The sequence below is a fragment of the Drosophila takahashii genome, chromosome 2L (assembly GCF_030179915.1).
Source record: "Drosophila takahashii strain IR98-3 E-12201 chromosome 2L, DtakHiC1v2, whole genome shotgun sequence".
Classification (NCBI taxonomy): domain Eukaryota; kingdom Metazoa; phylum Arthropoda; class Insecta; order Diptera; family Drosophilidae; genus Drosophila; species Drosophila takahashii.
This window is the reverse complement of record NC_091678.1, coordinates 7,776,917-7,790,013: the sequence shown is the minus strand read 5'-3', so window position 1 is coordinate 7,790,013 and position 13,097 is coordinate 7,776,917. Positions and strand designations below refer to the sequence as shown.

The window sequence follows — 13,097 nt, the reverse complement described above, 5'->3', positions numbered from 1 at the left end:
ACTATTTTAATAAGACGAGGAATCTACTTCCACCGGCCCCAACAGCTCAAAATTTTCTTAATTTCACCACTTTTTTCCCAAGCTAATTCACCAATCACTAATCCTTCGCGTTTATAAAGAAAAGTGTTATAAAGCCTAAAAACAAAGTATTATAATTTAAATAAAATTTATTTATTAGCATCCAAAATTGTAAGCTTTGCTTGTCAGAGAATATTTACAATAAATGTACAATATTAATCAAATCATATACATATTGTTTTAAATTTTAAAACTTTACGTATTAAATATGTTTGATGAGGAGGAAGATGAATCTGATTGATCAAAGTCAATTTTCGCATAAGAGTTTCCGACTTCCGGGCATGCGGACACTGGCGGTGATTCGCGCGACCCTCTCTTCAGGTATAATGCTGGGTTTTGGCCGCTACAGTGGGGAAGATCTAGGGTTGCGTAGTGAAGCTCCGTCTGGGATATGCGAGAAGAAGACCTTGAGGGGAAATTAAAATCTTTGATCTGAAGAATGTTCGGTTGTTTGCTTGAATCGGGGCTTTTCGAATCAGTTGGTTTCGCAACTATATTTAATTTGAAGTCCGTATTATCGGCGATTTTACTATCCGTAAGTCTGTGCCATCGTTCTGAATTATCTTTGGCGATACCTTTTTGGTAAAGCTTCGATGAGATAAGTGAACTGTCACTTTTTATTTGAAGAATTTTGTAGCCCACTTCGGATGTTGTAAAATCATTCGATTTGTCCTTGATTTGCGTATAATCCTCACTACTTATTGAATGAACCAATTTCTTTTCCTCGTGACTGCCCATATCCAAATTGTTGTTCTCAATTATTTTTTCTTCGTTAATTAGCTTATCGCTTTGCACGGGCAATGTTTGATGGTCAATGTTGTTTTGTGAATATACATCAGGGCTATTACTTTCTACAATTGTCGGTTCTAGACTAATAGGTTTTTCATTTAACGCGGAGTTCGACTTCTTTTCTTCGCTTTTCGATGGCTCTCTCCACTTGTCAGTGACAATATTATATGTGCTGATTTTGTTAGCATCCTTCGGTATTACATTGTAGTCCGATAGCTTGAGCTTCTCTATTTTACTCGGAAGGCAAATTGTACTGGGAGTATATGAATTACCCACTGGTTTCATCTCTAGGTAGCCATCCTCTGTGGCGCTGCTCGTGGTAGTGGTAGTATTTTTGGTTCCGTTGAAAATGTCTTTCTGACTTGTAGCGTGCAAGGTTGAAGTGCTAAACTCGTTTTCAATATATTTGGGAACTTCATTGTTCTTGATTAACTTCTGTTTCTCCAAATTGGTTGCTTGCGAAAAATCAATTTCCATTAAGTCACTCATTCGGTCGGGGTTTATCTGGTTCTTCAGACTCAGGAGTGGAGCACTTGTGGACTTCTTTTCCCTGTTGGCACCCGCACCATAGCTGGGACCGTCCTTTGTAATGCTACTGTGACTTCTATTCGTTCCGAACTCATGTTTATTATCCTCGACGAGGACAACGCGTTGCAAGTCGCACCGCGGTATCTTTGACTTGGAACCAACCGAGTAGGCTCGTACGCGATTGGGATTCTGTCCGGTGTCATTTAAATATCCAAGGCGCTTATTTAGCTTTAAATGCTCGACTTTGTTTCCTATCGAGTAAGCCCGAATAGGACGTCCACATCTATAAAAGAAATATGTTGTTTACATTGCGGTGCAAGACTATACTAGCTAAACTCACTGATTATCCGAATCAAGATCAAAATCCTTGGCCAGCTTCTCGGATGTGTGCTCCGGAAAGTCGAAATGCAGGTTTCCGTCCTCTGAGGATTGCATCTCAAGCTTCTCTTTTTCATGGATAACATCACCAAATATGGGAGGATTTATTGGGGTCATCGGTATGTAGTTTTCGTCACTTTCTATAGGCATCAAAATAATCAATTGGTTAGAAACCGTGCATATTGTATTTCGCTTTCTGCATTACCACTTTGTTCGGTGACCTTGCTAAATTCAGCACTTGCAAAATCATCAATGTTTTCTTCAGGAATAGCAGTTTTCGATGACCGGGTGCTGTGAAATTAAATAATTTGAAGTTATTTAGATCATTTTAGGTAGTTAAATACTATTGCCTTTCAAGATAATGACTTACTTCAATCGATAGTGGCTAAAACTGCCATTATCATCGGATTCATCGATACTAATTGACGACTCTTCGGACTCTGAGCATCTTAATGGCATGGTGAATGTTGGACTATTACTGTGCTTGTTGGATGGGTGCGGACGGATACCAGATATAGTGTTAGCTCTTAGCCCATGATTGGATATAAAGTATGTTTGATTACTGCCCTCGCTTAGGGTTCCATTTCTGGTTGGTAAGCTATCGCACCTCTCTCTTCCAAAGGCTAAAACGGAATGAATTTAATATTCAATAGCACTTTTAATTACCGAGACTATTGAATACTCACTATAATTATGCGGTGAACTGCAATTCCGCATTTCAAGAGAGTTTTGGCGAACGTTTTGTATAACGTTAATCGGTTTTGAAGCTTCGTTTGCAGACGATGATCGCTTTCTCATGGGTTCGTGGCTAATATCAGGTCTGGCTTGATAAACATTTGATAAATTCGTGTTTGACTCTGTTTTAGCTGACATAGCGCTAAAAAGATAAATAATAATCAGGTAAAATGAATGTGGGGATATTGTTTTATGAAATTACCTTAATATCGTATTGTGCATATTTGTAGCAATAGCTGCATTATCCGTTTCCATCCACAACTCTCCGGATCCCAAGACACTTTGGCGGCCGAGTTCCATGTAGAAAATACACTGAGGCGATGCATGGCCACATCTGGAATTATAGATGGATTTACCAGTTCTTAGTTTTAATCCACAAGACTACTTACCGCCTAATCGTTGTCAAAAGAATTTCAATGCTGGAAACTCGATCATCGCCATTGGCAGTCTTTTCCGGTCCAATGCACACGAATGTCAGGGATTTTGAAGTAAGGCAGCAGTGATACGGTCCAGTGATTCCCACTTTCTCCGAAATTCCCTTCTTTTGGATAACAACTTGCCAAACTTGGTCTGCAGAGAAGAACAATTTAATCAGTTACTTAAAAATAGGTATCAGCGATTTTAGCTCACCATAAGCTGAATGTATGGTTCCATTGGTATTGGCTATATTCCTTTGCAGAAATAGTAGTTTATCCAGCCACTTGCGTAAATCATTTTCGCTCTCCAGGACGATCCCGAATCCACCATCTCTGGAGGATAGGACAATGACAAATCTGTGCTTCGTATCCAAACGCCGGTTGATATTGAAGCAATTCTTCAGATAAATAACTCTCTTTGGCTCCGCCCTCTGCAGGAACTTCTTTTCGGTATCGTAGTACTCCAAACGGGCCGAGGAACTGCCGGTTTCCTCGTACAAAACAAAGAACTTCTTCTTCATGGTCTTCAACTTTTTGTGGTAGCCACTCAGCACCATCCCATCATCCGATATTGAAGCCATGATTTTAGTCGTACTTCCTGAAAGGCAAAGTTTAAATTTTAGTTTTTACTATAAAAATAAAATGCACATATTATCACTGGGCTTTCACTTTTCGGTGCCTCGATTAATTTACATACATACATACGGTATTTTATATTTAATTTGGGGACTAATGGCCTAACGTTGGGTGTACTATACGCCTCTAAACATAAACAACAAACATTATTTCTCATCACCCGGAAAAACAAATCGCTTTTCACGGCACAACAACAACACCAACACAAACACGCGAGAAACGTTCGCGAAAATCCTTGCCGTCTGTCAACATCTAACATCAAAATACGCAATTACGTCGTGCCGTTTATGTCAATAATTCCACTGCAGCTTACGCGGCGACAGATTAGAATCGGAATCGGAGAATGTGGAATCGGATGTAAGCGATGGAATTCGGAATTCATAATTGGCTCACTGTACAGTGCACACTTTGTTTATTTCGCTTTCAGTTCAGTTTCTGCGCAATGCATTAAGATAACCGCAGCTAGATGCTCATTTTATTATACACATACGTACGCGCGTATGTTTGTACATATTTTGTTTTATAGATGAGCATCATAAATATATATGCATATATACATATATCTGAGGAATTCTAATACATCTTACATACATATGTATCTACGAGTTATTTTTCTCTGTAGGCATGTATGTACAAACAACGATACATATGGCACTCTGGTGGTATCATTTACAAACGCACATGGATATGGGAAATAATACGACGACGGCAATTGGGCCGGGGCGTGTGTTACCTAAAGCGTCCTGCTGCTTGGATCACTAATATTCGCAATATCAGTATTTACAAGTAGTCCGCCTGATACATTTAGGATTTGTATTATTATTGTTCACCAACGCAATTCTTTATTATCAAACCCACATTTATTCGCGATGACACTTTTCCGTTATCGTAATCGCAGCATAGCCAGCTATCGATGGCAACGTGTTTATCGAATAGTCCTTTCAAAATGCGTTATTCCAAGTTGCGTTTTCAGTGGTTCAATAAAAAACCATTTTTATTAAATATTTTTTTTAATCTACGTTCTAATTTATTGTTAGTTTTGCTTTTAGTCTTATTTTTAAAATTTGGTTTTATAATAAAACAAGAAAGGAAGCTACCTTCGGCCAGCCGAAGCTTATATACATACCCTTGTAGATAAAAGAATACTCACTCGGTGCAGTTCCAGGGATTCCAGATTCAGCGTTTCGATTTATTTCAATTTTGTTTTTAAGTAGTCAAGAATCAAAACGCCTACTTCCTACAAAGTTACAATGAATTTTCTTATATTTGTTTGGGAGCCTTAAGATATAGTGGTCCGATCCGGCTGGCTCCGACATATGTACTACCTGCAATAGAAAGAAGACCTTCGGGAAAGTTTCATCGCGATAGCTTTAAAACTGAGAGACTAGTTCGCATAGAAACGGACAGACGGACATGGCTAGATAGACTCGGCTATTGGTGCTGATCAAGAATATATATACTTTATGTGGTCGGAAACGTCTCCTTCACTGCGTTGCACTGAAATTATACCACTGACTGAAATTATACTACCCTCTACAAGGGTATAAAAATTAATTAAACCTAAAAAAAAATTATGAATACTACTATCTTTGTCTAATCATTATTATAGATTTACAATTTTCCGCTGTATTTGGACAATACTTAAGATGAAATTTAGTTAGGCTTAAAAATATATAGCTCAAATATTCTAAAAGGGGCGTGGCCAGCATTGAAACTACTTAGACAAATATGTAGACAACAAAGAAGAATATTAATATTCGGCATGGTTACTGGGGTAAACTTTTAAATAAAATATATATATTTGTTTAAAAAAACCGGATGTGATTCCATCCTCTCTTCTCATTCATTCATGTACTAAAGATTCCCGATTTATTTGTAAGCCTATACACCGAAAACACTGAAAACAAAATAAACCACAATTAGAATCTAAAATAAAATTAGCACTAGGAGCCAGGTTCACAATTTGCTATTAAAATTAAAAATGAATAATTAAGAAATTACAAAGTTTTGTGTATTGATTTTATTTTTTAATGGTTACTATAGTTTTAAATACAATTTGAATATTTTATTTGTTGTAATAATTTAACAATACATGCCGTATTGTTGGTAAGCTTTAGTTTTGTGACTGACTAAGGAGGAAAAAGTCGTTCTCTACCGCGTTCTATTATTTGTGTTGTGTGCTTCGTAGTCCATGACTTCCTCATAAATTAGCTCCTTCCATTGCTCCACAGTATGTTCTCTCTCGTCTACACTATGATCATATGGCTCGGGAGCAGGCTAAAACCAAAGAAAGAGCATCAAATATATTAGATCGATGAATATACTAGCTTAAGAACCCATTATATCTATACACTTACAGCATCCACTTCCTCTGCATCATACCAAACATTGATATATTCATGCTTCAAAGCCTCGTCCACAGATATCCGCTGCTCTGGATCAATGACTAGCATTTTACTAAGAAGATTTCTAGCGTCAGAAGCCTTCCTGCGGCTATTCTGATTATTATCATTGGGAAACAAGCCATCGGGGAAAAGTCTATCAAATGAGTATCCAGTGTATCTAGGACGATTTTCCACATAGTTTCGGACGGTTGGCTGTAACCGCTGCATAAATGAGGGAGATGGAGTTCCTAATTGCTCTGAAACGAGGAAAACAAAGGTTGTTAGCAAGCGCCAATTAAGATTTGCTCCATAACTTACCAATAATTTTATTCCATTGATCTATATGATCTGTTCCAGGAAACAGAACGCCTCCCCTTATCATTTCACCCATAATGCAACCCACGGACCATATATCCACGTTCTCTGTGTAGCCCATTCCCAAAATGACCTCTGGAGCCCTGTAATATCGGGTGACCACATAGGGAGTCATCATAAAAGTGGTTCCTGCAGTGCGTGCCAGACCGAAGTCCAAAATTTTAAGAGTGCAATCTGCCTTTACAACTATATTGGATGGTTTCAAGTCCTGTAAATAAAATTTAATTTATTTTTCTTACTACTTTGATAAGATGTTAATACTGTACTCTGTGAATAATCCCAGCTGAGTGTAAATGTTTTATTCCACATAACATTTGGTAAAGCAAATAAGACATTCTGTCGTGATCCAAGTCCATTTGGATAACTTGGCAGAGATTAGCATCCATCAGCTCCATGACAAGATAAACATCCTGAAACTCCTCCAAGTTCCTTTGCGGTGTAAAAGCATTAAGCAAGCCAATGATCTGCAGATAAACGTTTGGTTTAATAAGAGTAAAATATTTCGTAGCCGAGTTTAATTACGTTTTTATGGTTAACAAGCTTCATTAGCTTAAATTCCCTATATGCTCTCTTAGCATGGGTTACATTTTGGAATGGTCGTGATAGTTTTTTAATCGCCACATTTTGTTCGGTTATAGTATCGTAAGCAGCGCTGTAAGATATTTACAATAGGTTTTATTATTAGCTAAAAATGTCAACGTATATTGAAATCTCCCATTATAATAATATACGAGTTGGTTTCGCATATTTTGTGTGTCCAAAATTCTCTTAAGTGCGTGTTAAAACAATATTATACGAAAAGATTTCCTATCTATCTTTATCAGATTTTTTTTTACAGAAAACAGAGCTTGCTTTAGTTTTTAAGTTATGGTAAGATCACAAAAAGAAAATATATGGATACGCATTGTAGCTTTGAATTCTATTTACATATATTAAAAATAATAAGAGATTGTAGAATAAAATTATGGTGTTAGAACCAGGATACTTATAAAATAATTGAGTGTTCTGATTATAAGTAGTTTATAAAGTCGTTTATTTTAAAATAAATGTGCGCCACTTACCATACTATTCCTTGGGCACCAGATCCTATAGGCCTTAAATTAATGTACCGACTATGAATGGTAAAGTTGGTATCTCCCACCTCAACGGTGTAGTGTTGGTGCTGAGCTGCCATTATGTTCTGCATTTTGATGTTGTTTTGTTTTTACTCTTAGTTGAAAGCAAGGAGCATATCGATCTAAAAGATTAAATTAAAGTAAATAAGATAAATCAATAATCGGACTCAACACCAATAAGATAGTATTTTATATAAGTAACAAAAATATGGTTGCTCTCCAAATGGGTGGAGGCAGTTTTCAGAAAATTTCGTCAGAGATTAGGGGGTAGAAAAACATTAACTTCGCCTGGCCTTATTTCGGCCAAATGTTATGGACATAAAATGGGTCTCTTGTCGCGAAGGGTGAATTGGGGAGGCAGACGATTTGGCTGGATAGTCTGGTGCGACTTTATTGCCAAACTTAACAAGCCCCTTAGGCACTCATGAAAAATAATCTTAAATAGGGAACTCCTTATAAAAGATACAATTGCATAACGCAGTTTCGAAGCGACTTTAAATGCCCTACCTTTAATGATAAGAGATAAACCGCTTCTCGGACAATACAAAAAAGGGTTGGGGAAAACACCCATCAGATATTCGATCCATTTCGGTCTTAAAGTGTTTAGCGGCACGCACAGAGAAAAAACCGATTTAAAATCGATATGTCGGCTTAAACATAAAAGTACGGAATGTTGGACCACTGCGATGTACATAAGTTCATATGTATGCACGCCTGTGTAAATACGTACATACACACAATTTGTGTACTGGCCTGGTGAAAACTGTAAACTTCTACTGGTATACATATGTAAGATGTAAACTACATACACACATAGGTGCAATGGGTCGATAATTTACTAAATTTTCAAACTATCTTTCAGATAGAACTTGTTCCTTGTGTTCATGCATGGAAAATACAGTCGCCTGTGTTGAAGATAATAAAGCGGTCTTCGGTGGTGTCGATATGTAAACGTTAGACATTTGCGCATACATAGGTACATACACTCTGGGAAGTTGACATTTTATGTTAAATATCAATAATTTTTTCGTTACCGGCACACTGGCATTTGTATCAATCGATTTTGGCACGGTTTGCTGGATAGTTTCTGGGTTTCAGTATTTTGTATGGGAAAGATATAGAATATTTATTTACCATTAACGCAGAAATCGAACCGATTTTCTTGTGAAAAAATAAAATCGATTTTTTGCTTATGTTACTCTATACACTGGGCACAAGACTTGCAAACATTTTCAATTACTTTGTTGTTTTGAAAAGTGTGGAACCAACTATCTTCGGCACTTTCGCATGAGAATAATTGTACATGGACAATTTACGAAAATCTATTGGAATATTCGATCACAACAAAAGTTATTTAAATCGGTGTGACCAGATTGGAGTGGGACCGAAACACAAACGACTAGAGTCAGTCATATCCGATTGAAAATGGAAAAGGATTCAAATTGAACAATGTAAATGTAAACTAGTAAATATTCAGATGCGCTTATAATAAATTCTCTGAAATCTTAAAACAAATTGGTTAATAAAATCTGCCGGTTAGTGTTCCAGTTCACCGTTCCAATCGTTGGCGATATGTTGTTTCGATGTATCGAATACAAATCGAATAACGAATGAGAATAGCACTGCCATCACTAGCCATAAATAAAAACAAAAAACATCTTGCGATATGAAGACGGTTGGTCTTTGTGGTGATTCAGAAACTGATAAGTACTAAATTTAAATTCCCTATTACTTTGCAGTCATCACCAGCTCTTAAGTACCTTTTGGAGAAGGATGTGCAGGTGTCCAAGCACTTTGTTGTGGCCGTCTCCAACCTGTCCGTCTTTAAGTCCCTGCGGATTCACAGCCGATTCCTGGAGATATCCTGCGATGGAATCGCCTGGTTTGTCTCATGGATTGCGTTTATCTGGCTGCTCAGCTCGAAGAGCCTGTATCAGATGCAAGTGAATATGCTTTTTGGACTGGTACTCGATGTTTTTATAGTGGCCGTGCTGAAGGCGCTCGTTCGGCGCAGAAGACCGGTTGCCAACAAGGATATGCTGACCATTGGGCCGGATAAGTTCAGTTTTCCCTCTGGCCACGCCTCCAGGGCCTTCTTCGTGCTCCTGTTCTTCACCAAGCTGTATCCCCTCCACGTCATTTTCTGGCTACCGCTCACAGCTTGGGCCGTGAGCGTCGCCATTTCGCGACTCATTCTTCAACGTCACTATATTTTGGATATTTGCGCTGGAGCCGCCATCGGAATTCTGGAGGCATTAATCATTGGATTTCTGTGGGTCAGCGAGGAGACCGCCTTCAGCATCGTTGGCTTCGTTACGGAGGAAACTGTCGACAGTATGGAGTAACCAACATTTTAGTTACAGTCCCGAAAGCAATAGATAATCTCTAAATCTGTACTTGTGCTTTTACCAAATACATTGTTAATGTTAAAAACAAAGGATTGTTTGTTATTCTTCTAGTAAATATGACGTACTGAAATTTATAGTTCTCTGAAAAAAATCTTAAAATAAACAATAAAAGACACTTTAAAAACTAAAAATTTTAATTCTTTTGCTAAAACGGATTTTCTATTTGCCAAATAAACAAATTTTTAGAAATAGTTGTTAGCTTACTTTTTGTTAGCAAATAATTTCATAGATAGTAGTATGTATTACATTTTTAGAGGTGGTAGAAAATTAAAATATTTTTTATAATCATTTTTTAAATATATTTTTAATTTCTTTGTTATGAACATTTGTAACTCCAAGATATGTATATCGATTCATCGATAAGGAGTCAACAACCCCAAACGCTGCGTGAAGGGATGAAATGTTGTATGTCATACAAAGTTTTCGCGAAAGGATAAATACAAAAATATTTTCAGAATCGTTGGCATGTCAATTGTTCTACTAAAATAACTAAAGGTTTCATATTGTTAGTCAGAGGTTTAGCAATATGAACAGATATTCTGCATTTATTGCGTGTATTTCGCTACTGCTTGTATTGAAAAGAAAGGATGTGGGGAGCTATAATGTGGACTCCGGAATATACGGGTAGGTATTTGGTGAACATGGAAACAGTTTATTTTATTTGTGTGAATTTATTTTATTTAAATCAGGGGTTTAGAATATTTTGTTTCTTTAGTTAACAAAAACCGTTAAAGTATTTCAAAGTCTGTCTGGAATAAATATATTTATTTAATTATTTTTATTTCGAAATTAAAGTTAAGTTATATAATTATTAAATATCACTATTCTACTGCAGGTTTCAGCAATCGTCGGGGATCTGTCACATTTACAATGGCACTATTTGCCGAGATGTTTTGAGCAATGCCCATGTCTTTGTATCCCCGAATCTCACGATGAACGACTTGGAGGAGCGATTGAAAGCGGCATATGGCGTAATTAGGGAATCAAAGTGAGTATCTATATCTTCACATAACCATAGCCGATTTCTCAAATGCCTAATTTCAGAGATATGAACGCAAATTGTCGCATGTACGCCCTGCCCAGTTTATGTTTTAGCTCAATGCCAATTTGCAGAACTCCCGAACGCACGAATTTATTGTATTTTGCTAATGTCGCTACGAATGCAAAACAGTTTAAAAATGCAAATGTCACTATTCGCCGGAAGAGGACCAAAACTAAAGATATAAAGAACATCAACATTTTTAAGAAGAAATCCACCATCTATGAAGATGTGTTCAGCACTGATATTTCGAGTAAATACCCACCGACCAGAGAGTCTGAAAACCTAAAACGAATTTGCCGCGAGGAGTGCGAGCTGCTGGAAAACGAGCTCTGTCAGAAGGAATATGCTATCGCCAAACGACATCCGGTCATTGGGATGGTTGGCGTCGAGGACTGCCAAAAGTTGCCCCAGCATAAGGACTGTTTATCCTTGGGCATAACCATTGAGGTGGATAAGACGGAGAACTGTTACTGGGAGGACGGCTCGACCTACAGAGGAGTTGCGAACGTGTCCGCCTCCGGAAAGCCTTGTTTAAGATGGTCTTGGCTAATGAAAGAAATATCTGATTTCCCTGAGCTCATCGGTCAGAATTACTGCAGGTAAGTTAACTTTGTTGTATAAATCTGAACTTCTAATTTTAAAGGAAATACTTTTCTACATTTAAAGGAACCCAGGAAGTGTGGAGAATAGCCCTTGGTGTTTCGTGGATTCTTCGCGAGAGCGCATTATCGAACCGTGTGATATTCCAAAATGTGCAGATAAAATTTGGATTGCCATTGCTGGAACGGCGGCAGCCATTATCTTAATCTTCATTATCATTTTCGCCATTATACTCTTTAAGAGGAGAACCATCATGCACTATGGGATGAGAAATATTCATAATGTGAGTACACAGAAGATACACAGAAAAATCATAACGAACATATTTGTTTTAGATCAACACACCCAGCGCCGATAAGAATATTTACGGAAACTCACAACTTAATAATACTCAAGATGCTGGCAGGGGCAATTTGGGGAACTTATCCGATCATGTTGCTCTGAACTCAAAACTTATTGAAAGAAATACTCTTCTTAGAATATCCCATTTTACTCTACAAGATGTTGAGTTTTTGGAGGAGCTGGGCGAGGGAGCTTTTGGTAAGTCTTTGTTATTAAAAGCCTGTATTATTCATTTATAATTTATAATATTATTCCATTTTAGGAAAAGTTTACAAGGGACAGCTATCGCAGCCAAATAAAACCACCATAACGGTTGCCATTAAGGCTTTGAAGGAAAACGCCTCGGTGAAAACTCAACAGGATTTTAAGCGCGAAATCGAACTCATTTCGGACTTGAAGCATCAGAATATAGTATGCATTTTAGGGGTAGTACTGAACAAGGAGCCCTACTGCATGCTCTTTGAGTACATGGCTAATGGCGATCTGCACGAGTTTCTGATCTCAAACTCGCCCACCGAAGGTAAATCTCTATCGCAACTGGAATTTCTGCAGATAGCGCTGCAAATCAGCGAGGGAATGCAATATCTGTCGGCCCATCATTACGTTCACCGGGACCTGGCTGCCCGAAACTGTCTGGTAAACGAGGGATTGGTTGTGAAAATATCCGATTTTGGATTGTCCAGAGACATTTACAGCTCAGATTATTATCGGTAAGACTTTAGTCTTGTTCAGATCTTATAAATCTGTGTTATAATGAGTTTTTTTTTTTAAGGGTTCAGTCAAAATCGCTATTGCCCGTAAGATGGATGCCCTCAGAGTCCATTTTGTATGGTAAGTTCACCACGGAGAGCGATGTATGGTCATTTGGAGTGGTTCTTTGGGAAATTTACAGCTATGGAATGCAGGTGAGATCTACGACTCATCATATAAATTCACAAAATGTAACGATTAATATCTTTCAGCCATACTACGGTTACAGTAACCAGGAGGTGATCAATCTAATCCGTTCAAGGCAACTGCTGTCCGCTCCGGAAAACTGCCCCACTGCAGTTTACTCGCTTATGATCGAGTGCTGGCATGAGCAATCAGTTAAACGTCCCACGTTCACAGATATATCAAACCGTCTTAAAACTTGGCACGAGGGCCATTTTAAAGCAAGCAATCCAGAAATGCAAGCGTAGGCATTTACACATACATATGTATTTTCAACGAAAGGACTGTAACATAAGTAGATTTAAGAATTTAATAAAATAAAATATATAAAACAAATT

The 13,097-nt window shown here is 37.7% G+C and overlaps 4 protein-coding genes across 9 annotated transcripts; 2 read left to right on the top strand and 2 right to left on the bottom strand.

Moving 5' to 3' along the window:
- Nucleotides 1–149: 149 nt before the first annotated feature.
- On the bottom strand, nucleotides 150–4,436 carry chico (insulin receptor substrate 1 chico). 5 transcript variants are annotated; one of them, XM_017150242.3, is made up of 9 exons: nucleotides 4,294–4,436; nucleotides 3,139–3,522; nucleotides 2,898–3,078; nucleotides 2,711–2,842; nucleotides 2,460–2,650; nucleotides 2,144–2,396; nucleotides 1,979–2,064; nucleotides 1,736–1,913; nucleotides 150–1,678 (listed from the first exon to the last, which is right to left on the bottom strand). In XM_017150242.3, the coding sequence occupies exons 2-9, from the start codon at nucleotides 3,503–3,505 to the stop codon at nucleotides 274–276; spliced, it is 2,793 nt and encodes a 930-aa protein (XP_017005731.2). In that variant the 5' UTR covers nucleotides 3,506–3,522; nucleotides 4,294–4,436; the 3' UTR covers nucleotides 150–273. The 5 variants fall into 5 exon arrangements, with proteins under 5 accessions (XP_017005731.2, XP_070073124.1, XP_070073116.1 ...); XM_070217023.1 differs by lacking the exon at nucleotides 4,294–4,436 and adding an exon at nucleotides 4,242–4,259; XM_070217015.1 differs by lacking the exon at nucleotides 4,294–4,436 and adding an exon at nucleotides 3,622–3,938.
- A 1,113-nt stretch (nucleotides 4,437–5,549) lies between these two features.
- Nucleotides 5,550–8,799, bottom strand: bsk (mitogen-activated protein kinase dJNK). Of its 2 annotated transcripts, none has more exons than XM_017150243.3 (7): nucleotides 8,569–8,799; nucleotides 7,381–7,556; nucleotides 6,842–6,971; nucleotides 6,586–6,783; nucleotides 6,263–6,527; nucleotides 5,918–6,201; nucleotides 5,550–5,837 (listed from the first exon to the last, which is right to left on the bottom strand). In XM_017150243.3, exons 2-7 carry the CDS (start codon nucleotides 7,503–7,505, stop codon nucleotides 5,712–5,714), a joined length of 1,128 nt encoding a protein of 375 aa, XP_017005732.1. In that variant the 5' UTR covers nucleotides 7,506–7,556; nucleotides 8,569–8,799; the 3' UTR covers nucleotides 5,550–5,711. The 2 variants fall into 2 exon arrangements, with proteins under 2 accessions (XP_017005732.1, XP_017005733.1); XM_017150244.3 differs by lacking the exon at nucleotides 8,569–8,799 and adding an exon at nucleotides 7,942–8,068.
- Nucleotides 8,800–8,957: 158 nt separating this feature from the next.
- LOC108063158 (polyisoprenoid diphosphate/phosphate phosphohydrolase PLPP6) lies at nucleotides 8,958–9,871 on the top strand. The gene is made up of 2 exons (XM_017150152.3): nucleotides 8,958–9,109; nucleotides 9,174–9,871. The coding sequence occupies exons 1-2, from the start codon at nucleotides 9,101–9,103 to the stop codon at nucleotides 9,777–9,779; spliced, it is 615 nt and encodes a 204-aa protein (XP_017005641.2). The 5' UTR covers nucleotides 8,958–9,100; the 3' UTR covers nucleotides 9,780–9,871.
- A 363-nt stretch (nucleotides 9,872–10,234) lies between these two features.
- Nucleotides 10,235–13,096, top strand: Ror (Tyrosine-protein kinase transmembrane receptor Ror). The gene is made up of 8 exons (XM_017150295.2): nucleotides 10,235–10,466; nucleotides 10,678–10,830; nucleotides 10,887–11,483; nucleotides 11,551–11,767; nucleotides 11,820–12,024; nucleotides 12,089–12,536; nucleotides 12,599–12,731; nucleotides 12,789–13,096. Exons 1-8 carry the CDS (start codon nucleotides 10,369–10,371, stop codon nucleotides 13,005–13,007), a joined length of 2,070 nt encoding a protein of 689 aa, XP_017005784.2. The 5' UTR covers nucleotides 10,235–10,368; the 3' UTR covers nucleotides 13,008–13,096.
- The last annotated feature ends 1 nt before the right edge of the window (nucleotide 13,097 follows it).